The following is a 26,624-nucleotide window of genomic DNA, read 5'->3' as shown; positions in this document are numbered from 1 at the left end:
TGGTGGTGAGACCAGGAGAAGAGGCTTTGGAAAAAAAATAGGGGAAATTGTTCACAGAGGCGTGAATATACATAGATGTGTGGGAATAGGAAAGATGTTGTCCTGGAGTATAGCTATGTGTGGGAGCACACAGAGACCAAGAGTCTATAGAAGACATCGTGAGTGGCCTCAGGACTGGACAAACTCTTTTACACTCTCTGAATCTGAAATTATCCTGTAGATGGTATGAGTTGATGAAAGTTTTCTGTAAAACAGAGGAATCATAAACTCAAAACTGTGTTTTATAATGATAATGGGCAGCTGTGTGAAGACTAGGTTGGCAGAGGAAGAGAAAGATGGCAACAAGGCTATTTGGGAAGCTATGGAAAAATCAGGGGTGGTGGCCTTGGACATGGAGAAAAAGAGATGTATTGGAGAACTCATGGTGGTCATATAGTCACTGAAATTTATAGGCTAATGACATGGTGGAGGGTGAGGTGGGTGTTAGAGATGAAGAAGTGAAGACTATTCACTCGAAGAACGAGTGAGCGATGACGCTAGAAAGTGAGTAAAGGGGTAGACGTCGTGAGTGTGATTCGGAAACTTTTCAGTTTAGAGGTCTACACTATGTCCCTTACAGAGTTTGACATAAGAATTTAGTGCTCAGGATGGGATCTGAGCTGGATGTGTAGGTATGATTAATTTCTGTAGATCTGGGTAGCTGTTAAGCCACAAAAGTAGGTGTGATCACTTACAGTAGTATTTTCTAAAGAGAAAAGGGCCAAGTAAACTCGTTGGGAAACACCACCATTTATGGGGCAAATGGAGAAACAGAGGAAAAGAAGACTGAGAAAGAGCACTCAGAGGCAGGTGGAGAACCAGAGAGAGCGGTAGTATATGTGGGGCGAAGCCAATTTTAAGAGTGGGTGATCGAAGGTATCAAATCCAGCAGAGGTCAACTAGGAAGAGGATTGGAGCAAAGCTACTGAATTCAGTCTTTGATGACCTCGTAAGGAGCAGGATGGGTGTGCATAGTAGTAGAAGACTCTAGATCACAACAGGTTAGAAGGGGCAGGAACTTCTTAGCTTTTTCCTAAAGTGATGGCAGTGAATGATATAAGGGGATGAAAGGTTATAACCTACAGGTAAGGCGAGACCAACGGAAAGTGGAGAAGCTTGACCATGTGAAAAAGGCAAGGCACTGGTGGAAGAGGAGCAGCTCAATATAAGAGACAAAGGGAATAATCGATGCAGTCATGTTCAAGGTGGCGATCTGAAGAAGAGACAAAGGGATCCTGTAAATTTCATATTTTCAGAATGCGAAATTAAAGCACGCGACTGACGCTAAGCCATATAATTTTTATTTGCAAATTTATTCATGCTGAAAATTACAGAAATCACACGTAAGTTATTTTTTGTTTGTACCATTTATGAATTACCTTTACAAAAAAGATAAAGTAACGCGGAGAAGGACTATTCTGGTAGAGTGGGGTAGAGATCTGCTGTGTGTGGTTGCCAAGTGGACCCAGTTATGGGATAGGAGGCCTGCAGAGCTTGGAACCAGGAGGGCAGTATCCTGGTGAGGCTGGAAGCTTGGCTCCAAGTTACGGTTAGTTGTCCAGGGGGCTCATGAACGCAAGCATTGAGGCACCAACCATCTATCCTTTACAGCTAGGTGGACACTGGGTGTGAAACGTACCCAGCAGTCCAGTATCTTACATAATATCTCTGCAGCTTAAGTTCACACAAAGCCCATCATTCATTCTGGAGAATTCAGATTAATTTCTTGGTCCCGGTGCTGAGACAGAGTCATTAGCAAAGAGAAAAATATTCAGCTGCCAATGATGCTGCCAGGTAATGTTTGTGTTCGTGGGATTTTTAATAGAGCCCAAGTGTATTATTAAATACCAAGGTAAATTACGGTTGGATGGGACCAGCTATCGTGTTTTTTAAAACTCCTATAACAGTTTGGATTGTCAGAAGTAGAACTATAAATTTTAACAGACATTATGGCTAATAGTTGCAAACGCATAGATACATAGAATGTTAAGGTTGCAGGGGGAGAGATTAGAGATAATTTAATGCCATATCCCAATTTTTTGTGTGTGGTATTCTTATTTTAAAAATAAGAAAAGTGAAGTCTGGATGGTCAGGATCAAGACCTGGTAGATGTTAATAGCAGGGCCGGCATGAAAACATAAGCAAGCCTAAAGTAAGAGGTAGTATTCTGGTAAAATATAAAAATTACAGGCTACACGCAAGGAACCAAATTGCAGACTCGCGGGCAGCTGAGAAATCGGGGGAGAAAAAATAAAACTATTTGCATTCTCTTTTGGATGAACCCAGAGCTCATTTGTCAATATGAGGAAAAGTGTTAGGATTCCAGATACGAGGAGGAAGGTGTCTTTGCTTTGGAGGCAGGTGGCCTGGGCTCCATCCACCCGTTCAATCTTCGGTGTCAACCATGCGCCCAACCCTGCTGGGCACTGGTGTCCAGGCATGGCTCCACCACTCCCTCTTTTCATGGCCGGGGGATCTGAGTTTGCCCATTTACAAAATCGAGTGCTTGGGAGACCCACACAGAAACAGGATCCAGTTAGGAGTTGTGTCTGTGGGTGGGAAGAAGAGCACAGGGTGGACATGAAAAAGCAGATCCTGAGGGTCCGGTGACGTCAGTGTGGGTTCGCTCTAGAGGTCACAGTCAGATTCGCACAGACTGGCTAAGCTTCGGGTTCTGCCCTGGGGAGCAAGATCTGGCATTGGGAAGAGGTCATCTCCACACTCCACTTGCTGAGCAAAAGAGAGCTCTTCCTGTGGCAGGCCCTGGTCCCCAGCAGTCCTAAAATGAGGCGGAGTGAGCCCACGGGGAACCCCAAGCCATCCCTCTGGCTTTGTGGAACTGAAGGCAAAATTTAACGAGTAGAAGAAACGAATGAAAAATCTTAAAATGGAACAGTAATACACAGCCTCTATCCTCTTTCCTATGACCAACCAACAGCAGTGGTCTTTGTATCCCAAAGGCAGCAGCCTGTTTGGTACACAAATTGCTAATAGGTGCAGGGCTGAATAAATGAATGCATGAATTTTGCGGTCCCTATTCCCGCAATTGTCAGTACTTCAGTGGAAAATTGCAGATGACACATTTGGGGATGTGTTGTGCTGAGTTCACTCCCTGGCACAATTATTGATATACGATCTCACTAGTTTGAGCCGCATGAGAACTTAGATAACATCGCAGAAGCCCGTTTTCTAGAATTTCATGCTGCTCTAATGAAAAAAGAGAGAGAAACGGAATTTTCTGACTTCTATTGAAGTGGTGGGCATCGTGGGGAGCTAATCGGAAAGCTCCGCTGGCACTCGGGTTTCAGCTAATTTGGTAATATGTTTGCACTTTCCGCTCTGTCCCCTTTGAGTGGCTAGAGTGATTAACCCCAGGCTCTCCTGAATGACACATTGTGAGTATTTCTTGCTAAGGCAGCAGTGGAACCCACTGGTTGGGCATGACTCTGTATGGTCAGCACGCAAATGGCTCCATTATGTTGCCTTTCATGAAGGCTGAGTATTAAAGTGACCTCCAACTGACAGTTAATTGCTTAATTAGAGTCTCTCTTCCGAGCCTTAAATCCACGTAGCTCTGCAAGCTCTTATCGATCTCTGAGAAATGCTGGTGGTAGCTCAGTGCTAGAGAGGGAGAGGTCGGTCCTGCAGCCCCAGCGGGGCCCTGGAGACTCCCGCCTCTGGTTTCAGCATCCTCTTTGCTCAGCACAATGGAATGTCTGCCTTGGGAGAATCAGTCAGAAACAGATAAAAGCAAGCGGAGCACAGTCCAGATCCAGCCTCTGCTTTGGAGAAAATATACATTCGGGCGAACCGAGCCTAGTACAAAAAAAAAGGGCACATGATGAGTAACTGTTTTCTTTCGGAAGCTTTTTGCCCCCATCCAGGAAAAAGAAAACAAAGTGTGTGATTTGAAGAAAACCAGATCCCCTCCCCCCACCCAAAGCCACAATGTCTGGTCTGCTCATTGCGCAGGTTGTTTCACTGTAAGACCCTGGGTGGAACAGGGCAGACACAGGACGCAGAATCCGTATTTTGCTTGATTTATTTATTTAGTTTTAGATACTACCCATGATGTGTTTCCTTTTAAAACATTGATCTGTTCCAAAACAGACCCAGGAATAATAGAACTCAGTGCTTCAAAGAGAAGATGGAAGCGATTCTTTAAATATTTATTGTTTTACAAATAAATCCATGACAAGAATCCGCCTCTCCCTGCCTCCCTGTCTTCCCTTTCTCCCTCACTTTTCCCCACAGGAAGTTTCATTTCTGTTTCTAGCTGATACTTGAGGACTATCTCTGACGGATTTCTTGAAAATGTTTTATTCTCTGACTTGCCTTTGATAACCTGGCCTTCCAGTGCCAAATTAGTCACCAAGAACGGTGCCAACAATTCACATCCCCAAAGCAAAGACTAACTGAACGGAAGCCACAGTTCTCAATCTGTGGGCACAGGCTTTGTTTTGTTCGGTTTGCATTTCAGCTCAGAATGTCGCTAAATGCTTGTTTATTTGTGAAAACAAAATGAGCTTCTTGGATTTCTTTGCCTATCGACATTTCCGAGGATCTTTGAGTCCCTGCTTGCAACGATGACAAATCGCTCGAGGTTAGAATCTGTAAAAATTGAGGACCGAGTGCAATAATGTAGAACGAAGGAATAGGGGTGATGAAGTCCTGATGTGTGAGATGTGCCACCGTGAATGTCACCTGGTATTTAACCTCAGAGACACCTGGCTGGCAAACACCGCTGCCTGAGGAACCCCATGCTTCCTCCCCCTATCCCCCCCACCCCCACCAAAGGCTGCTATGATGAGTAATATTTTCATTTCCTTCCTCACATACACTTATGACTTTAACAACTTGGATATTTTCCTAAGGGATTCCCCTCCCTATCACTGAATATTTCCTCTATCTTGGAGCAGTTCCCATTCCAAAATGGCAATTCTGTTAGCAGCTACACCACCATGTGCAGCACGTGAAAATCTTTCAGGGACTCCCATCCTCCAAATTGACTTTTTCCTGCAATGCAAACCGTCTCTTCTGAACCCCAGATATCTTATCCTTTCACCCTGATAATCTTTAGGGCGACCCAGAGCAGTAGACACGTGTTGCAAGGAGTCAGAAATGAAGTCAAAGATAAAGGCTGGGTTGAAAACCAAAGTAAGCTGGGGCCCAGGTGAGGGAAGAGGCCATTCTAGACCAGACAGGTTATGGCTTTTTAGACCAGAGAAGGACGAGAAGGGGATTTAGATCTGAACCTAAGAATAAAACTGAGGGGCGCCTGAGTGGCTCAGTCAGTCAAGCGTGGGTTAAGTGCTCAGGTCATGATCTCCCGGTTCTTGGGTTCGAGCCCCCTATTGGGCACTGTGCCTGGAGCCTGCTTTGGATCCTGTGTCTCCCTCTCTTTCTGCTCCCCCCCCTTCGTGCTCGCGCTCTCTCTCTCTGTCTCTCTCTGTCTCTGTTCTCTCTCAAAAATAACCAAACATTAAAAAAAAAAAGAATAAAACTGAGTTTAGGAATCAGGGATAGAAATCTTAGGGTTATGTATTGGCCCTGGACACTGTGCCCTTTGTTACACAATGTGCTGTATAAGCCATGCTGGGAATCCCATGCATGTTCAGTGGGATGGAATCCATGACAGGTGCCAACTGTTCTGAAATCCATGGGGGCCCCAAATTCTAAAATGCCACTGTAGGAATGCTTTATTGCAGGTCAAAATAAACGAGACACTTCCATTCTATTTCCTGAGCTCCCATGATTATCTTTCTTGGAGGTCATGGATAAAACTTGATTTTATCTTTTCAGTTGGTTTCATGATAATTGATCAGATGTCCAACGGACGGGATTCATTACTGGTCTATACTACTTAGTATGTGGCTGTGAGCAAGTTCTGTTTTCTGAGCTTCAACTTTACCAAATGTAAAGTAGAATTGTAAGAAAAATTGGATTTTTTAAAAGGTAAAGCATTTAGCATAGTGTCTGGTATAGATAAGTGTTAATTGTTACCCCCAATTTTCCTGCTACTGCTTCTGTTACTACTGAAACCATGTTAAAGGTCTTATCTTTTCAAAAATTGTGAACCGTAGGTACCCAGAACTGGATCCATAATTCATAGTTCATTGCTGACTACCATCATTAGTTATAAAGGCCAGTCTTATCTTAAAATATTTTTTTAAATCTTAAAACATATAATTTGTTTTCGCACATTCTTCACCATATCATCTCAGCGAATTTTATTACTTCATAAATGTGTTATTTTAATACCTTCCAGAAGATTCACAAATGAGTTCAGAAAAAAAAAAGTAGTGGTGCAGAAAATGACAATAAAAACATATTCATATACATTTATATCTATTCATATACATTCATGATTTGTTTTCAGGGAAAGCTCAACTCTGGAGCTCAGACCAAACACTGTCATACTTTGCGGATTATAAATCACACCGTGTGTTTTTGCTTTTGAATTAAAATAGTTTCCTCGTCCTCCAGTTTGTAATAGTTTTAGCCCATGCATATTTAGTTGGTTTATTTCCTCCTCGAGCAAGATGAAACTTAGTGAAACAAGAAAATTAGAGATACAGAAGTATTTTCTCACTTCCCCTCTCCAACTCGATCTGAGGGAATAGATTCCAGTTTCTGGAGATGAAAATACAAACATTACTGAGGAAGCTACTGTTCATTTTTCCCCCTGGGTCATATGCTTCGGGCTGTGCGTGCTGACTATTTCAGTGAGGTGATCATGAGTCATTCCATCAGCCAGAATTTGGATCAGTGGGGAGGGGGCTTGGGGCTCAGGGCTGTGCACTGCATCCGAGTCAGACACCTGTTCTTTCCCTCAAAGCGCAGCATCAGCAATTACTTTTCTTTATTTAGTGCAGTATTTTATATCATTGGGGTATTCAGCTTTCTCGTTGAATCAGATTTTACATTTTATGAAGAGCGCCCCACAGTGGCAGTTGTTTGGAGCCTGAGTTAAAGGGGACACATATTTAGCCAGGGAAAAGTTCAGGCGCCATGGTGACCGAGGGGAGAGGTGATGAGGTCCCACACCCAGAGGAGCCCCTGCGGGAAAGTGGTGGCATGGGTCCAGGAGATACATCGGAGAGAGAATTGGCAAAACACATAGATCCATTGGATTCAGGAAATATGGGAGGGGTCTGAAAATGTTCACCAAGTGCATAACCTGCTGTGGGCATTTATGGAGGCAAGAAATGAGGGTGAAGGAGGAATTAGGGGAGGAAAGATGACTTCAGTTTGAGACATCGATGCTCAAGGTTTCTGGGGCCACACGATCAGTGGTGTCTGGAATGCAGTTGGATAGATAAGCGTGGAGCTCAGAGAGAGGTCTGCACTACAGTTGGAGATATTAACCAACTAGCAAATGCTTTGGAGATCTTAAAACAGAACCCATATCTGTTTAACTACATTCTTGTCGGGCTGCAAAGACCAGATTAAGTGGCATTAATAGCCATCTGCCTTAGATACTGCGGCACTGTCATATGAGTAACATATTTTCTTGTCTTTGTATGGAGTTCTTTCCTTACATGTCTGACTGGCTGCACACTTAAACATTTTAAATATATACAGTATTTAAAAGTTTTACATGCTCCTCATGTTGAATTTCTAAAATACAGGAAAGAAGAACAAAAGAAATTAATGCCATCCATAATTTTGCAATGTAAGGACAAACCCTGAAACATTTTAGCTTATTTCCTACACTTACATACCTATCCATACACACACATGCACACTTACACACACGTACACATAGATAGTTAAGCTAATACCACACATCATTTTGTATCCTACATTTCCCACTTAACACTTAATACGTTTCTCCTCAAAAGTAGTATCCTTGGCTATTTAATCAATTATATAGACATACTAGAATTTCTTTAACCGCTAGCTTATTATTGACCATTTTGTTACTTCTTTATTATCGTAGTGCTATGAAGACCATATTTATATGTGAATCTGACTCGACATTCCCTATTATTTTCTTCATCTAAACGCTCTTTTCTTTAGTGAACACTCTATTATGAAATATTTTAAGTATATAAAAAAGTATAGACTATATAATACATGTGAAGTGTATAAAGAACAAGTTCATCTCACTGTCCAGACTTGCCAAATTGTAATATTTTCCCATAGTTGCTTCAAGTTCTTTTTTTTTCCCCCAAAATAAAGGAATTACTAAAGAGACAGTGAAGTCCCATGTGTCACCCGCACTGACACTATTCCCTATTCTCATCACAGAGGAAACTGCTTATCAGAATTTGGGTTTACAGCGCCCATGGCTATTTTTATACTTTTTCATTTTTTTGTAGTTTTCATATACAGCATATATTATTTTGCAAGTTTTAAAACTTTAAGCAAGGAATACCGCAAATACAATACCCTTCTATTTGCTCTGTTCACTCAACATTCTGTTTTTAACGTTTGTCTACTCTGTAATGCATTTAGATCTAATGCATTCTTTTTTTTAAATTTTTTTTAACGTTTATTTATTTTTGAGACAGAGAGAGACAGAGCACGAGCGGGGGAGGGGCGGAGAGAGAGGGAGACCCAGGACTCAAGTGTTGGGACCTAAGAACAGAATGCTTCCAGGTGTTCTGACCATAAGGTCCCTGTGTTTCCCGGGTGTTTTTAATCGAAGGTCAGTGTGCTTGCCCCTGGGCTTTAGTTGATCTGATGGAAAATGTCAGACAGGCTGGAGCCTGTGCATAGCCAGTCAGCAAAGGCCATGCAACAGAACGGATATGAACAGTGTGGTTTGAACTAACCATGGATATGGACATCCATTGAGGCTCCACTTGTGGAGTATTCATGAAGCTGTGTTGTGGAGCTGGGAAGGTTTTGTAGGGAAGGTGTTTGGGGAGGAACCCATATTTGAAATCATTGCCTTTCCTCAAAGAGGTCAGGTACTTTGTTATCTCCAAGTCAGCTGGTACATTAATGGATCCTATCACAAATTCCCAAACAGTTTGTGATAGCCATATTTTCCAAAGAACTAAGGAAGAAACAAGGAAAGAAAACAGGATAACTGGATTCACTGAGTACTTCTCCTGTGCCAGGCAGCACATATTACCTCATGGCTCCTTCCTCCATCCCTAGAGGAGCCAACTGTTAAAAGAGAAGTGAAGGTGTCAACACTTAGTCCTCTGTTTCTCCCCTTTGCACACACAGCTCAGTCCACTCAGTTAGTGTCTGTCCATAATTATGTCCAAACAACTCATTAGACCTCCAGTGACCTCCATGTCACTAAGTTCATGAGTAATGTTTGCTCCCTCAGTAGTGTTCAGTGGTTGATCACTCCGGGTGAGGAAAAGGAGACTCAAGGGTCTAGGAAACTCATTATTCTCCCATGATATTTTCAGGGATTTCTATGTAGAGAAATGAGGAGAGAGGAGAAGTGAAGAGAGAAGGAAGGAGGTCAACCAGATGGCTAGTTCTTGCCGCGGTTCACATTTTAAGCCCACTGTCTCTTGCTTCTTGTGGCCATTCCCTTTCTCCATCCCCCTTGTTAAGAGAATATTGGAATTTACACTTTGTTTTTAATTTCTCCAAAATACCACGATCTTGAGGCTCCTTTGTGTAGTAGACTTTGACTAACTATTTGGAGCACTGGCAGGTGTTTACTGCAAATAGCAGCAGAGCAGTCGAGTTCAAAAGTGATCCTTAAGACTCCATTGTTCATTTCTCTCTCGGTCCCTCATTTCACACCTCCTGCGTTAGTTATCGGTTGCTGCATAACAAATATCCCCAAACCCCAATGCCTCAAAACAACAACATTGAACGTTTCTGTGAGCCAAGAATGAGGGTGCCGGGCACGTGGCCCTTTCCTAGCTGGCTCACATAGTCGGCAGCAGGATTCAGTTCCCCGCAGAAAATGGGCTGGAGGCCTCCCTCGTCTCCTCTCCAGGAGGGCCTCTCTGCAGGGTATCTCATAGCACAGCGGCTAGACTCATCAAAGCAGGCAGTGCAGAGTGCAAGAGAAAGAGCTGACGAGATGGAACAGTCCCTCTTTTGTAACCTAGTCATGGAAGTGACATCCCATCACCGTGGCTCTCATCTCTTCATTGGAAGAAGTAAGTCATTAGGTGCAGCCCGCACTCCTGGGCAGGGTGGGGGTGGGGTGACTACACGGGGACGTGAATCACTGGGAGCCAGGTCAGAATTGCCCCCACCGCCCCGCTCCCTGCCACCCCGCCCCAATAGTCCCAGCTGGTAATAGCCATGGGTTATGCTCCAGCCTCATCCGTGTTGCTGGACAAACCCCTTCTCTCAGACCTCTTTTTGGTTTTGCTGCAATAGCTTCCTACTTTTGTTCGTTTCATACAGAGCAATTTATCCTTCTCTTTGTCTCCCTTCACAAATAGAGGCTTATATCTCTCAAGTACGTACTGTGTGCCAGGAAGTGTTGTGAGGGCTTTGTATCTTTGTACTCATTTAATTCTGGTGAACAGTCCGAGCTTTACACTCGTGTCAGTTACACTTATTTCTATCATCAGTAAGTGCATGGGACGGCAGAAGTTCCCTCTCTTTTCTCAAATTACCAGTGCTTAGGACTCTGACCCAGGCCTCTATAAATGTCATCACAAAGGACTGTTAGTCTTGTACCTGAATGGCTCCCCACCCCAATGTCACTTTATGCCGGAGCCGACACGTGTTAACTCTGAAAAAAAAAAAAAAAAAAAAAAAAAAAGGTTTCTCAGATCTCCTTAAGATATTAAAGCATCAAGTATTAAAATGTTTGTGCAAGTACACAAATGTTTGGCTCAGTTCTAACTTCTGGTTAGAGCTTAGAGTGCGGAGGGTTCCCAAGAGCGCCATAATGTCATGTGTCCTGAATACTCTGGGCTCTGGGGACAGGCCTGATGTCCTCTGCCCACCTTCCGCCTTCCGTGTTCTCTCGCAGTGCTGGCAAAAGATTGGCACTGCCTGTGAGAAGGGCACTGGGCAGTTGTGTGTGTGGCATAAGCCATGTCCTGTGATTAGACCCTCCTCCATTGCCCATTGGGGCCAAAATGTAAAAAGCCTGCCCAGAAAGCAGCCCCAATTGACCTCTTTCCCACTGTGAATAGCCTCTTTTACTCACTGTCATGCCTGCTATGCATTTATACATTCCAATCCATGAGAGGGAGGACAGCTATTTCCTAACTCTGGACTTTCCCTCATTCTTAGTCCTCTGTTCTTAGAGGCCATATACTCTTACCTATGTAATTCATGCACTCATCCATACATCAAATATTTACTGTCTGTTATGTGCCCAAGTCTACTCTCTTAGTCTCCTATTTTCATGTGATAAATATAAGTTTAGGCATTTTGAATGTGTGTGTTTTTATCGGGAAATTTGACAAAACTCTGGGTACTTTGTGAAGGGACCGATTAACTTCTTGTAGAAATTAGGTTATCCCTCAACCAGATATGCCTTTGTTTTTAGAGTCCCAGTAGTTGGAGCTTTCAGGGGTATGGCTACTTTTTCTTTTGTGGATTCAACTTCAAAATTTTACTAATGTCATCTAGAAATGAGTTAACGGAAATGTACCGGTTTTGCAGGGGGCGGGGGGGCGGGTGGTATATTTCTCTGACTTTTACCACTTGAGCAACAGATCAGAAAACCAATTCTCAGGCCTAGCAAACTCTTGGCAGTAGACTTAAATAAGAATTATATATCTGTAAGTTATGTGACTGTTATGTGTGTCTCCAATAGTAATATAATTTGCTAGGTCTGCCTTGGGAACTAAATGGAAGTAAGGGGAAATGCATATTGATAATTTCCATGACTTTAGAATTTTAAATAAATGGGATCAAGGTTTCTCATGTTTTCTTCCTTGCAGTTTTTTTCTTATAATTTTATAAATTAAAAGTTAAATTGATTTGGGGATGCCCGGGCGGCTCAGTCGGTTAAGCATCTGACTCTTGATTTCGGTTCAAGTCACGATCTCATGGTTGTCAGGTCAAGTGCCACGTCAGACTCTGCGCTGAGCATGGAGCCCCGATTAAGATTCTCCCTCCCTCTCTCTCTGCCCCTCTCCCCCACTCTCCCTTTCTCTCTCCCTCTCAAAAAAAAAAGTTAAATTTATTTGGTATTACAAGAGTTAGGAACCATCTAAAATAAAAGAATTGCTATTCTAAACTATTTAAAAAATCAGTTGTTTCCTTGTTAATCTGAGGTCTTGCACTTTCATAAAGCAACAACTGGATATATATATCTTAATAACTATCGCCAGCATTTTAAAGAGAAGTGACAAGATATAATATAGAATTTGGAGACAGGGGACGTAAGTTCCTGACTCTACTCACTGTGTGTATGAACTCGGATTAGTCACTAGTTTACACTGGATGAGGCAATACTTTAATAGCTAGCACACTAAGTCTCATTTTCTTCATGCAAACAAAAAAATCACATGGTGTTGAGGACTAGATTAGGATGTTTCTGATGGTCCTTATAAAATTACAACGTGCTAATCAAATGTAGTGTTTCAGTGGTATATAATTTTGATTCAGGGACATCTGGAAACCTTCTACCTCAGATCCACTTCCTGAAAAGCAATGCTCCAGCCGTATGAACTGCAACCAAGGCCCTTTGATTCCAGGGTCTCTGGGGGAGGGAGGTCTGAGAAACACATAGACATCCTGGAAGATGTGCCCATTCAAAGGATCCCCTGGGAAGTGGCTCATTCTTATGACTTTCTGAACCATTTAGCCCTAAATTTCTACCTTACTTTTTTGCCTTAAGAGGATTGCAGCCATTTAGAAAAGAAGGAACAATACCTACTTACTCACTAGGCCTCTGAGTTTGGGGAGAGATAAAGGAGACTAAAAGAGTCTTGCCTTTGTGAGTGTATGGACTTGTAAAAATCCTCTTAGTGTATGTGTTGTTTTTGTTGGTGGTATTTTTTTGGTGGGGGAGTCTGTATACCTCACAGAACCCCAGTGTTCTGCTGAAGTATAAGAAATGCTGTGCTAAACAAACACATCATCCCAAGAGAAGCAAATAGTCTCGTGTGGATAGTCTTGACCAAGAGTCAATTGGCATATTCTCTAGACTCCCAAGGCGTTCTAGGAAGGTATTCTTTAAAGCAAGACAGTATTAACATTACTGAACTCTAAGGATGTTATAGCTGTATCACCTTCGGAAAGTATAAAGCCAAGTATACCAAAAATAAAGTCTTGGATTAAAACAATGCTGGTAACATTTGAGAGTAGGTTGAAGTATAAATGTAGTAGCGAGGTTTTGTAATCTTGATTTATACACTGTTTTTTTTTAATTTTTTATTTATTTTTGAGTAAAATAAATTTTTACTCAAGGAAAGAGAGCGTGAGTGGGGAAAGGGACAGAGAGAGAGGGAGACACAGAATCCGAAGCCGGCTCCAGGTTCCGAGCTGTCAGCACAGAGCCCAATGTGGGGCTCAAACCCATAAACCATGAGATCACGACCTGAGCCAAAGTTGAATGCTTAACCAATTGAGCCACGCAGGCGCCCCTTGATTTATACATTGTTTTGACTATTATTGATGGTGTTCAACATGTTCAATAGAAGCAGTCATACTAGATTGAAAACTATAATTTGACTTGGTTAAGAAAATGTAACTGAGTTTGTAATCAAACTTTAAATGTTAAATAGAGGCCGGGGCGCCTGGGTGGTTCAGTATGTTGAGCGGCCGACTTTGGCTCAGGTCATGATCTCACAGTTTGTGAGTTCGAGCCCCGCATTGGGCTCTGTGCTGACATCTCAGAGCCTAGCGCCTGCTTCTGATTCTATGTCTCCCTCTCTTTCTGCCCCTCCCCCACTCATGCTCTGTCTCCGTCTCAGAAATAAACATTAAAAAAAATTTTTGTAAAAAATGTTAAATAAAAATCAGTTTTAAGGTTTTATTTATTGGACCTGTGGATTTAAAATACGAACATTAAATAAAGCAATGAAAAAGAAAAAAGAAAGAAATGGTGTTCTAGAACCACATTTATTTAAAGTTCAGTATTGTAAAAGTTTTAGCCCCTCAGTAGAGAGTTAAACATCTTATTGATGTTTGATTCATGTGCTTATGATGAACTAAACTGAGAATTGCCTCCCACTCATACTTATGTGCTAGAGAGAACAGTGATTATAATCCTCACTAGATATTTTAAAATAATTTGTGTGAACTTTCTTTGCGTCCAATCCCCGAATTTTCTATTTTTTTCCCCAAGTGTTTCTTATGAAATATAAATGACAGTTTATCTTGGGTGAAACAGTCGTATCCTAACTTCATGTTTTAATCCCACTCTGGTAGTTGACAGTTGATCCTATCCTGCTTAATTGGTATCTTGCATTAGACAATATGAGAGTTTCAATTCTGAATTTTAGAATCTAGTTGTCTGGTTTAACATGAGCTGCTCCCTCTTAGGAATTGTGGAAGTCGGCCACACAATTTTGTCTCTGTGTAGCAATTGTCTTCTTAAAAATGGAGGACAATTGGGGAAAAGGAAATGGATAGTGTGCGTGAAGGTCTGAACCAGTTGCTGGCAGAGGGTGAGCACTAAATGAATGGTTGCCATTCTTGTTATCATCCAAAGAAAAGGAATTCACTTCCCCCATTTATACATAACTGTGTTAAAAACTGCACACCAGACACACCGAGTTCCGAGGAAATTAACCAAGTTTCAATTTCACAAACCCATACAGTGATTTGGGTACATGTAATGTCAACTCTATTCCATCAGTACGTCTGGAGGGTCAGCTAAGTCCCAACATAGCCCTGGGCAGACATAGAACCTAGTCCCTTTTTTTTTTTTTTTTATTAACTAGATAATTTTCTGAGTTAGGCTCACTCACTATATCATTTGAAAGAACTCTGCCAATATTCTTCCTTCTTGACCACTATCCTATGGAAAGCAAAAAGTTATGGCAAAGGGTTGGGTTTCTGAAAACAAATGGTTACTCCTCCTTCTTCCTCACCTATTTGTTCCTATCTTGATTCTTGCCTCAAACATTTCAGTACATGTTGTGGGCATGGCACTTGATGTGATGCGCCAAGGTCAGGGGAGGAGGGAGGGCTGTGAAAGTAAAATATCCAGGGATGTAATTGTGGGCTCCGACAGAGGAACTCCCACTGGAATCCATATAAGTTCCCTAGACATAACCAATGATTCAGACACTCCCATGGGCTATTTGACGAGACAATGACATGAAGCACTAGATCCGGTGAATGTATTGCTTTCCACCAGCTCACCAATGTGTACATAGCCCATGGACCATGGGCCCCATAGATGTAAATCTGAAGTTCTGAACTATTAACCCCGTTGTCTTAATTTGTAGGCATATGATGGCGTAAGCCCCACAACTGCCCGCCTTGCCAGAACGTGTGGAAGACAGCCGCTGGCTAACCCCATCGTTTCTTCAGGAAACAGCCTCTTGTTGCGATTTCAGTCTGGCCCTTCCAGACAGAGCAGGGGCTTCCGAGCTCACTTCAGCCAAGGCAAGTGCCGCATGTCTCTGTGTGTGTCCCTGAGGTACCTGCTGTCTGTTCTGGAGTGCCCTTCCTGGTGCCACAAAAAAAAAAAGGAGGCCAGTGCTCATAAATCGGTCCCAGCTTTCTACTTAACAGGCGACAATTTAAATAGAGCAAAGGAACTACGATTTGCAATTATTCCACCTGTTGATCCTTTAAGTTTATGATCGTCTAACAGGCGACGCCGACTTCCTTTGGATCTGTGTGTCTCTCGAGCTTTCAGAATGATATTTCAGAGCATTTTTAATACTAGGGTCACTGTAACAAAGTGTTTCTCCATATTTGTTCATGAGTAGATAAATTATCTGGCATTTGCCCAGAATTTTCTGCTGGGACAATTATAAATCACAAGGCTTGTGTGCAGTGTAGAGTCTGGTGGTAACTAACCCTTGAGGTAGTGGTGCCCTGAACCACCTGAGGAATCGGTGTTGTTTTCCACTGTTTCTGTTCTTAACTCACCACTTCTCAGTTCATCCTTCTAGACTTTTTCACCGTTGCCTTTCATCCGGCCGTTCCTGGAGATGAATCCTTTATTCCCATGTCAGGGATAGAGCCCAAGGTGGAAGGAGTTGTTGGCCAGCTTCAGTTTGCCTCTGACTTTTACTCAGACGGTCCTTGTCATTTCAAATACGGGTGGTCTGTTTAGTCATTGGTCTATTTGGAGCTTGCCTGTATCCTACAGCAAAGAGCCCTGGCTAGGGATGTTTTCTGGGTCGGGGTCTCTCAAAGATGCATTGTAGACTTGGGAGCAAATCAGAGTGCATGAATCAGCCACTCTGCAAAGAAAAGAATAGTTTCTTTTTTTTTTTTTTTTTTTTTCAACGTTTATTTATTTTTGGGACAGAGAGAGACAGAGCATGAACGGGGGAGGGGCAGAGAGAGAGGGAGACACAGAATCGGAAGCAGGCTCCAGGCTCTGAGCCATCAGCCCAGAGCCTGACGCGGGGCTCGAACTCACGGACGGCGAGATCGTGACCTGGGTGAAGTCGGACGCTTAACCGACTGCGCCACCCAGGCGCCCCAAAGAATAGTTTCTTAACGCATTTCATTTTTCATTTAATTAATTACTTATGGTTTGCTTCATAGTAAACAATGTCCCCAGGAGGTCTCTTCTGGATTATTCCAAAGCCTCCTCCCACTCACCCACCCTTTCCCCATCTTGCTCCAAAGCCAGCCCCCAAAAGCCCCACTCCAGCCATGCCCTTGTGTGCTCCGTGAATCTGTCCTGGCTCTTCATTGCATGGAGAATGGAGCCCCAAATTCCTCCAGATGTTACCCAAGGGTCCTGGAACCTTCCCCAGTCTTTTTTTTTCCCCAACACCCTTCAGGAGCCCCATACTTTAGCCAACTCTGCACAGTCGCAGGCCCGACCCTCCTCTGTGTCTCTTGCTGGACTATTATTCCTCAGCCCCACTTCCTCCTCCAGCCACTCTCCTCCGGGAGACACCCCCTACGCTCCCCAGCTGGCCAGACTCTCCTGTCTTCACCGCCACAGAGTTTTGCGTTTCTCTGATAGCACACAGCCATCCTACGCACTCTTGTTCAATTGACTATTTATTTTCCAAACAATAAATAAATAAAGTTGCTCAGAGACAGATTATCCCTATACCTCTAATTTATGAGCGGGCAGAGTAAGTGGACCCATACTAGAGTTTTGTTTCAGTGGCTCAAGCAGTTCATAGCCACTTCATCTTTTGTCCTCTGCCCCTCCCCACTTCCTGTAATTGAAGAATATTGTTATAAACGTACAGTGCATTTCCATTTTCTCATGGTTTATGTGCAGCTTCCTCGGCAGAGTACTTCCTGGGCATGCGTTTCAGAAATAGGAAAACATCATTTGTGTTTTTACTCATCAAATAATTGTTTTGTGCGGTCAGTAGAAATCAAAAGTATTTGACGTGCGTGTGTGTGTGTGTGTTTGTGTTCCTCAGCCTGTGGGGGCTACATCCTTACCGACTCATCTGATACTATATCCTCTCCATTGTTCCCTGCCAAGTATCCGCACAATCAGAACTGCAGCTGGATAATTCAAGCTCAGCCTCCATGTAAGTAACAAAAAAGAAAAAAGGAAAGGAATCCAGGATGGATGGTGTCTGTGGGAAAGTCCATCTATGACTAATGTTCCCGTCTCCTCAATGGTAACAATTGATGGCCTTCCTCTTCTTTTTTTGGAAGTCCCCATTCCTGATGTGCACAAGAACGAGCACTTCCTAATCTGATAGGAAAGTAATTTTGACTGTTTATTCTTAAGTTAAAAAAAAAAAAATTAAGGTTCAAGGCCTAACAGAGGAAAAAGAAAAAAAAAAAAAAACCTGTAACCTTGCTGTATTGACAGGCACGTGAAATTGGGGATAAGCAAAAATAACTGATAAATAGTTTTTGACACATGTGCCTTGAGTGTGGTAGATATTCGGGACAGTTGCCAAATGACTAAATGATTAATAAGAACCACAAACTGAAAAATTAATAACTCATAGTTTGGGAATGTGATGCCATAAGCATATCGATCTTTGATCAAAGTGGAAGCTGATTATAAAACCCGGCCTCTCGTGCAATGCATGTACTACAAAAAATTCTAGCTCACGGCCTGGAAGAAACACTAAGTGAGTGTTTACATAATTTTCTTTTTAGAATTCTAGAATCATATTTTTTGACCTGGTAACAACCTGGTGGTAAGAATTACTGTCCACACTTTACAGACAGAGAAAAGGAGGAGACCTCTCAGGACTCAAAGCGAAATGATTGCAAAGAGGGTGATCCCGGGGCCATCCCGCATGTTTCAGAGGGGCCCTGCCCTTCCTTGAGGTTTTCGGGAAAAATTTATGATTTCAGCCATAATGGAGGAAAGGCATTAAGTTCTTTACTCTGCTTTATGATTAATCACTTTCGTGACAATAAGCAAATCCACTTAAGCCAGCGAGGCCCCATTAGCTAATCTAAAAAATGATAAGTTTGACTTCAATATTTTCTAACACTTCAATATTTTCTAACTAGGGATGTTAAGAGGTAACAAAAGAATATGTTTATTACCATGCATATGATTGGGGTCTTGGCGAAGTAATCCTTAGCCAAAGAAAGTTGCCAGCTGGCCAGAAACTAAGCCTTCGATAAGGAGCCCCCTGCCTTGAGCTGAGCGGTTTTGCATGTAAGGATAATTTCTAATGAGTTGTAAAGCGTTTAGATGAAAGATCTCACTGGTTCAAAGACATTAATAGGAAAAGATCCTATTCTGAAGATTAGGGACCCTGGATGAATAGCAAAAGAAAAAACACACCCAGGCACTTGCTGTTTTGCAAGTAATTCAAAGCTTTCTTTATAAATTACTCCAAACCTCTAGGGTCCTGGCTCTGGGCTTCAGGTAAAACTAAGAGAGCTAGGCTGTGCGTGCCAGGAGGGTAGGAGCATCTCATTTACAAGTCAGCAAACTAGTCAGCCAGCAATGGCTGATGCAAAAAGTGTAAACACCCTATATTCCGACAAGCACTCCGCGTGGTCTCCGTGGAATGAACATACCCCAGGGCCCTCTTATTTACCACCATCAGCATTTCAGATTCTGGAAGCACTTTCAAAAAACATTGATTCTGTCACTCTTCAGAGGAGCCAAATGCGTCGCTTCCCTGCTGGAGAACCTGCAAAGGAATTGATCAAAGGAAAAACCTCGCTCCCTGTATGTTTTGTTTGCCAGGGCTCTCTTAGTCCTCTCTCCTTCTCTTGCAGTCAATCACATCACCCTCTCCTTCAGCCACTTTGGACTTGAAAGCACTGCAATGTGTACACAAGACTTTTTAGAAATTTTGGATGGCAATTATGATGACGCACCCCTCCGAGGTACCGCAGCGCTCGCGCACTCGTCTGTGGCCCTGGCTGGCTCGTATTTATATATTTACCTATGTATATGCTGTTATTGGAGGTTGGAATGGTTCCAACAGATAGGAAGAGAAATATAAGCCAAGTAAAGAGAGTTAGAGGGTAGGATAGCAAGAGTGAAGGGTAGGCTCAAGAAGCACAGCTTGTTCACACTCAAGGACATGAACAGTTTATGTATTTTTCTTTTAATTTAAAAGTTGCAACTGCTTTAGAGAGCAATGAAATTCAGTCCGTCCTGGCATTAGATAGCATTCCGTGAGAAATTTCTTGTTAGTATATGACCAGTTCTTATATTCGAATTGAGCCTGGTCCTTCTGGTTTTGTCCTCAGTAGAAGCAATGGGGGAAGGAAGGAAGGAAGGAAGGAAGGAAGGAAGGAAGGAAGGAGTGAAGGGAGGAAGAAGGGAAGGAAAGAAGGAAGGAGGGAAGGAAGGAGGAGGGAAGGGAGGAGAGAAGGAAGGAAGAAAGGAAGGAAGGAGTGAAGGGAGGAAGAAGGGAAGGAAAGAAGGAAGGAGGGAAGGAAGGAGGAGGGAAGGGAGGAGAGAAGGAAGGAAGAAAGGAAGGAAGGAGTGAAGGGAGGAAGAAGGGAAGGAAAGAAGGAAGGAGGGAAGGAAGGAGGAGGGAAGGGAGGAGAGAAGGAAGGAAGAAGGGAAGGAAGGAAGGAAGGAAGGAAGGAAGGAAGGAAGGAAAGAAGGAAAGAAGGAAGGAAGGAAGAAATAACTAAATAAACAAAGCAAAAAATACAGCAACAAACACACACATGGGAATTCTGATTGCAGGACATCCCAGTGAAATTAAAGAATGCTGCTGTCTAGTTTCTGAAGTATCTTCAAGTAAAATCATCTCAGGTTATTTAAACTTTCTCCATGAGGTAGTCATCTTTGAGCTTTGGCATACGAGTTTCTTATCCTGCACTAGAAGACAAACTCCATCAGAGGAGGGACTTTGTTTTGCTAGTTGCTCTATTTCCAGGGCCCAGAGCAGAGCCTGGGACAGTAGTGGGCAATCGATTCCTCTCTGCTCTATGCGGTCCTGATTGCATTGCTTGCGATGTTTATCTGTAAGCATTTGACCAAGGATGAAGGGATATTATTTAACAGACACTTACATAGCACTTCACTTGGGCTGAGTGCTATTCTAAGAACTTTATAAATAGCAGCTTGGTCAATCCTCATACCCTGATGATAGAGTTTTCATTATTATTGATAGTCTCTTTTCTCCAGTGGGGAAACTGAGGCACAGAGAACGTCAGTGACTTATCTCAGGTCGCGCCTCTAGCAAATGGCAGTGCTAGGAGTTGAATCCATGTATTCTGGCTCCGGCATCCACACATTTATTTTTTTTGGCTATAATGCTTTGCTTTTAAGCATTAGTGCATTTACTTGCGCGGGTCCATAACTGGCTAGAGATTTTAGCATTCGTTCCGCTTGGACCCAGGTTGTCTACATCTTTCTTACCTCCCCCTGATATCCTTCAATGTTTATAAATCATATCTCCTGTGCTTGTCTTTATAGTTTATATTTAACTCTCGGGCACTGTCCCAAACACCGGCCCTGCCTTGAATTCTCCAAATAGTGATTTCTTCTTTTTGCTTCCATCTCCTGTGGTTCTAATAAATGCACGTTTACTAGAAATGACAGTCTGTGCCATGTGCCACGTGATCACTCGTTCTTTTTGTCCTTTTCCTATCCAGGCCGCTACTGTGGTGCCTCCATGCCGCATCCCATCACTTCCTTTAGCAATGCTCTGACGCTGAGGTTTGTCTCAGATTCTAGAGTGAATTCCGAGGGTTTCCATGCTACATATGCCGCGTCATCATCAGGTAAGAGGAGTCAGCAGATGGCATTACTGGGTTAAGAGGGATGTGATAGAAAGCCTCAGTTTGTTATTTGGGACTGCCGTATCTTCGGAATTGGGAGCCATTTCCCTGAGCCTACCTCTGGGACGAACCTCTCCGTCTTCCAGCTGAGGTTAACCTCCTTGTAAATTCTAGCAGTAGTAAACTTCGTGCGGCGTCCTCTTTATCCGCTCACCCACTGGCGGACGCTTGGGGTACTTCCTTACCTTGGCTCTTGCGGCTCATGCTAATAGTGAGCTCTGGGAGTGGGGAGGATGGGTTGGGATGATGTCGGAATGGCCAGCGTGCTCGCTCCTTCGTGACATGTCTGTTAAGCCAGCCCCTGACTGGCAGTGTCCGTCGGCATCTCTTCTGAATGGACAGCTGCTGTTCTCCAGTCTCCCTGGCCTCGCAGCTGGGCTCAGGCAGGTCTGGGTATTGTCACTGGTGGCAGGATGGATGGTGGCATAGTGGGAGGAGGGGAGGGAGGAGTCACCAGTACTGGGTCTGTCGGCCAGGGGTGTGCTGTTTGTCAGCTGCCAGCTTCCCGGTTATTGGTAGTTAAAAGCACAAAACACCTAGATGTGTGTGTGTGTGTGTGTGTGTGTGTGTGTGTGTCTGCGTGTGTGTGTGTGTGTGTGTGTGTGTGTGTGCGCGTGTGCTCTTGAGAGACAAAAGCTGGAACATTGCCTTCTTTTCAGGGCTGGTGTTGAAAATCATCCTGGCCAGAAACAGTGAGTAGTTGTGGAGTTAAAATAAGTCTTTTATTACATGAAGTTATAGTTTGCAGCAAGAAATGGCTTTGAGAAGAGAAACGACAGAGATTCCTTCTGATCTACCATATCCTGTGGCTTATTTTCAGTCTTCATAATCTTTTCCTTATTGTATATGACATGGATTGTTTTTTAATTGGAAATGGAAATAGGATATCCTTTGATCCTGCTAACAGCTCCTGTAGAGTTCTTTCTCCTTGCCCTTATGGTATCTTATATTCGACCTTCACTCTGGCACTCACTTTGTTTCTCCTTTCTTCCAGCTTGTGGTGGAACCTTCCACATGGCTGAAGGCATCTTCAACAGCCCTGGCTACCCGGAAGTTTATCCCTCTAACGTGGAATGTGTCTGGAACATTGTCAGTTCCCCTGGCAACCGGCTCCAGCTGTCTTTTATGTAAATCCCTTTTTTTTTATGGTGTATTGTTTCAGTGTGAATAAATCTGCAGGAAGGAAGCACGGTTACTAATAGAATGGACAACTAATAGCATGTGTCCAAGCAACTGTTAGAGGACATGGTGGGAACTTTAAGAAGACTGTTTCCAAATTTCCTCTGTTTAGTCATAGTTTGGGTTATAAATGGTATTAAAATTCTTGAGAATGGTTCTAGAACGCTGCCTAACATTCTGAGAAAGATATGCCTAAACTCTTAGTGCATTAATTTGTGGCATGTCTATTTTCAGAGAACAGTAACTGTATCTTTTTCTGAATCAGACACGTTTAGAATCTTCCAGAGAAGTACTAACCTTCTTTCTTCCAGCAGGAATCCCCATCACAATCAAGCCTTCCTTACCCCGTATACCATGTCCCTATCCCAATCCACCTTACCCTTCTACTCCATCCAGAAGAATAATTTTGGAAGTTTTTAGGAACTTCGTGGTTGGTTTGTAAAATCATTGGCATGTTCCTCATTAAACTATGGATATGGAATTAATAGTAGGATCCTGCCACATTCAGAGTGGTCTTAGATTACATTCAATAGCAATAATGTGCTTTTCCTAGAAGTAGATAGTGAAAAGCACATGGTAAGAGACATGAGACTTTTTCATCCATCAGTAGACATGTACCTGTGACATGCCAAAGCAGTGGTAGACAAACACCACTTAACAAACACCGAGCGAAAAGATTTCAGTGTTTACATTGCCGCTTTAAATGAAAAGTTATTTGTTATATCGTATTCCACATTATTGGGCATCGTTTGGGATTGCTAATTCCGTTTTTGAAGAGAATAGAACAATTTCGCATAGAGGGCAGAGGATTGTTCTGAGGACACCGGCCTGTTTATTCAAAAGTCTTGTCCCTTGTCCTCGAGGAGCCGTACTGCGCATCAAGAAAGGATTTAAATGAAAGAACAGTCCCATTTGTGGGCCATGTTCAGACATCTGAAGTTGCTTTCTTTCAGTCCATCAATCAGACAGTGCTCTTCAGGGAACAAGTGGCATTGTGTTAAAACAAAGACACCCGCTGAGTGCCTGAAAGGCAAAGCAAGGTTAAGCTGCCACATGGGAAAGAAGTTTTTGTTTGCTTTTGTCTTTGCTAAAAGCTCAAAGTTCTTTGTGGGGGGGGGGGGGGGGGTCTCTCTCTCTCTAATTTTTACCTGATACATATGTCTTCCTTTCTTCAACAAATATGTGTAAGCCCCTACTGTGTGCTCACATAGTTAGCACATGTTACTCCCATGCCCAATGCTTTATACAATGATGAATAAAACATGATTATTGTTCTTGTGATAAAGCCCAAAGTCCTTCCCATGGCTTACGAGGCCTCATAACTGCCAAATGAATGGGCTTCTTTTTTGGTCTTTTTCCTTTTAGTCTTTCCCATACTCACATCATTGACTAATCTGACATTCCGTGGGTGCCAGGAATGGGCCAGGTAAGGGAATGTTTAAGATAGACATCCTATTTCTTGATGAGTTACTAATAAATTCAGGCCAAGAAGTTATTTATTTAAACCTAAAGAGATCCATTCCATCTACAGGGCCACCGTTAAAGATGTCAAATGTCAAATGTGTAGCACAAGGCTGATGCATACCAGATGCTCAGCGCATGTTAAGTGATCTCACTCTGCCTTTTCTAAAATACCTTGTGTGGCATTTCACAGTTAAATAAGAAGGGCGATGCTGAGCTCTTTCTAGAAGATAGGAGATAAACACAAAATGCTGGTTCATCCATTTCACTAAATCCCAGTTATCATATAGGCAAATCTTAACGACTCAGCCTTTTCCTTTCTCATCCATAAGAAGTTAATTTTGGTTATTTTGTGTTACTTGCTTGAGTTTTCTTTGTAAAACAAATTTTGTAGAATGCAAGATGTTCCTCTTTATGTAGAGGATAATGAGAAGGGCTTTATGGCAAGGCCTGTGAGTTATTTCTGCCCTGGTCTAAACTGTATCCAGATGGGTGCTTGGAAACATTCCCTGGGGTTGTGTGAGAAGCATATGGAATACGTCAAGTTCAAAACCATGGGGTTTGGATCGTGGACCCTGTGGTGAAATTGAATAGGGAGAAAAACCGGAGAAATTATGGTTGAATCTGTAACGAAAAGGAGGAGGGAGAAATAGAATCTAAAAAGGAGTTTTTTTGTAAAACAGATATTTAAATGAATTAACAGAAAATATATTTTATGCTTGCAGAGTACTTTTAGAAAGTGACTGATCTTGGTTCAAGAATCAAAATGGGATAATGAGAAACAGCGATTGTACTATTTTTGTTCCACATCATATTTTTACTAACAGATTTCAGCCAAAGTATTTGGAAAGAGGGTAGATTTGCTTATAAAATGTACCGGCCTAAAACAAAGACTTCCAAGAAAACAATAAGCTCTTTTAGAAGTTTAATTTGACTCTTGTAGGCATCATCCTGCCATCATTTCTGATCAAATGTCTTTTCTGTAATTTGGCACTGATGGCACCAGTATGGCACTCAAACAGAAAAGACCTCCACTTAGTAATCCCCTGGACCATTGGACCTTACTGAAATGTACACACCAGTCACCTGGGATCTTGCGAAAATCCACATTCCGATTTAGTTGGTTGGTGGGTTCCGATTCTTCATTTCAGCAAGTTCTCAGGCAGTGCAGGTGCTGCCGGACCACACATTGCCTTTAGTAGAAAGGTTGAGATTCAATTTCATGTAAACCACCTGCTGAGGAAAAGGATCTCTTTCTTCTCTTCTTACTTTCGGGGAAGCAAACCCAAAACCAAACAGTTTTAGCGTATTTCACATTGTTGATGATATTACGGGTAATAACACTGAGCCTGAATTTAAGTGCTAAACATGACAGTCATCCTAAAGATGGATTCAGAATGATTCCTTGCCAGAAATGATTGTAGATAGGAGCTTTGTATTAGAAAGAATGAATTGTCAAGCAAGACAATGGGCCTAAGGGCAAATGTGGAGTTGGGTTAGCTTGATGTGGATTTTTCTTGATTTCTTCTGCTATTCAGTGATGGGTCATAGCTTGCTGCTAAAGCTGTGTCTAGAATATAGATACAGATGATCTGTATTGTAGTACCTCACCTTGGTAGGATCGTGAAAGCGACAGCTTCACTGTTGGTCTGGCTAGAGACCTACCAATGCTAGCATCTGGCTTGAGAAGCAGTGGTAGAGCAAATCTGACTTCTTTGTTCCAGCATCCTGGTAGCAAATGCTCAGAGGTGTGCCTGATACACTGGTCCCATAGAAGGGCTTGAGGCGCCCAGAACCTCCAGGCTGGTTATCTGTCACTCTAATCCATTAGCTGAGATAGAGTCCCAGGAGAACCCTCTACTTACCATCATGTGAAATCTTGCAACACAAAATGTTGAGTGTTGACTGAAAAGTACACACAATAGAGAAGGAAGTTTTCTATTCTTGAGACTTTCCCCGCCCCCCCTTTCTGGCAGTTTCTCCTCTATAGTCTTTCCAGGTCATTCTTTCTCCTTTTTATCTTGTCTTTCCTCTTCTCAGGAAAAACTCCTTCCAATTACTTCTGGAAAAAGAATAGTTTGCATACACTTTCTCTACAGTTTTTAACCGTTACTTTTTTTCTTTAAAAATTAATTTTAAATAAATAAAATGTTGCAGGGTAGCAAAAGTCCCCCTGACTTACTCATCATGGAGTTATCCTGTATCTTGAATTGCATATGTATCACTTTCATGCATGTTTTTATAATTTTATAGCTTTGTTTTTCTATATATACTAAATTACATATGTATAATATGAGTAGCATGTATAAATCTCCATACACACTACATAGTATTGCTTTCTGTCTTATGTTTTATAGAAATGGAATCCTACTTGTTGATTGGACTGGAATTACACTGAATTTATACATTAATTTTCGGGAGTATCTTTATTGACTCTTCATATTCTTGAATTTGGAATATTTCTGCATTTATTGTGTTCTTCTTTTATGTTCTTTGTTAAACTCTCACATTTTTTAAAATAGAGCTCTTATGGCTAGACACCTTTTTTTGGCTGCTGCTACTACAAAGAGAATCCAGTTAAAATTTACAGACATAACCTGGCCACTTTACCAAACATAACACCTCAAATTAATTTTTCCTCCTAGAATTGTTCACTACCTCATTATATGTCTACTTATTTATTATCTATCTCTCCTTCTTGAATAGAA

The 26,624-nt window shown here is 42.4% G+C and overlaps 1 protein-coding gene across 1 annotated transcript in view; it reads left to right on the top strand.

Annotated features, from left to right (window-relative positions):
* Nucleotides 1-26,624, top strand: part of CUBN (cubilin) — a 277,621-nt gene that overhangs the window by 137,621 nt on the left and 113,376 nt on the right. The window contains exons 32-36 of the mRNA XM_030320462.1: nt 15,339-15,498; nt 17,463-17,576; nt 19,249-19,359; nt 21,091-21,219; nt 22,271-22,403. Of these exons, the coding sequence (XP_030176322.1) occupies nt 15,339-15,498; nt 17,463-17,576; nt 19,249-19,359; nt 21,091-21,219; nt 22,271-22,403 (647 nt within the window). The remainder of the gene's footprint in view (nt 1-15,338; nt 15,499-17,462; nt 17,577-19,248; nt 19,360-21,090; nt 21,220-22,270; nt 22,404-26,624) is intronic.

Source organism: Lynx canadensis, chromosome B4 (genome assembly GCF_007474595.2).
Source record: "Lynx canadensis isolate LIC74 chromosome B4, mLynCan4.pri.v2, whole genome shotgun sequence".
Taxonomy (NCBI): domain Eukaryota; kingdom Metazoa; phylum Chordata; class Mammalia; order Carnivora; family Felidae; genus Lynx; species Lynx canadensis.
Note: the sequence above shows the minus strand (reverse complement) of the source record. Positions and strands in the feature narration are given on the sequence as shown.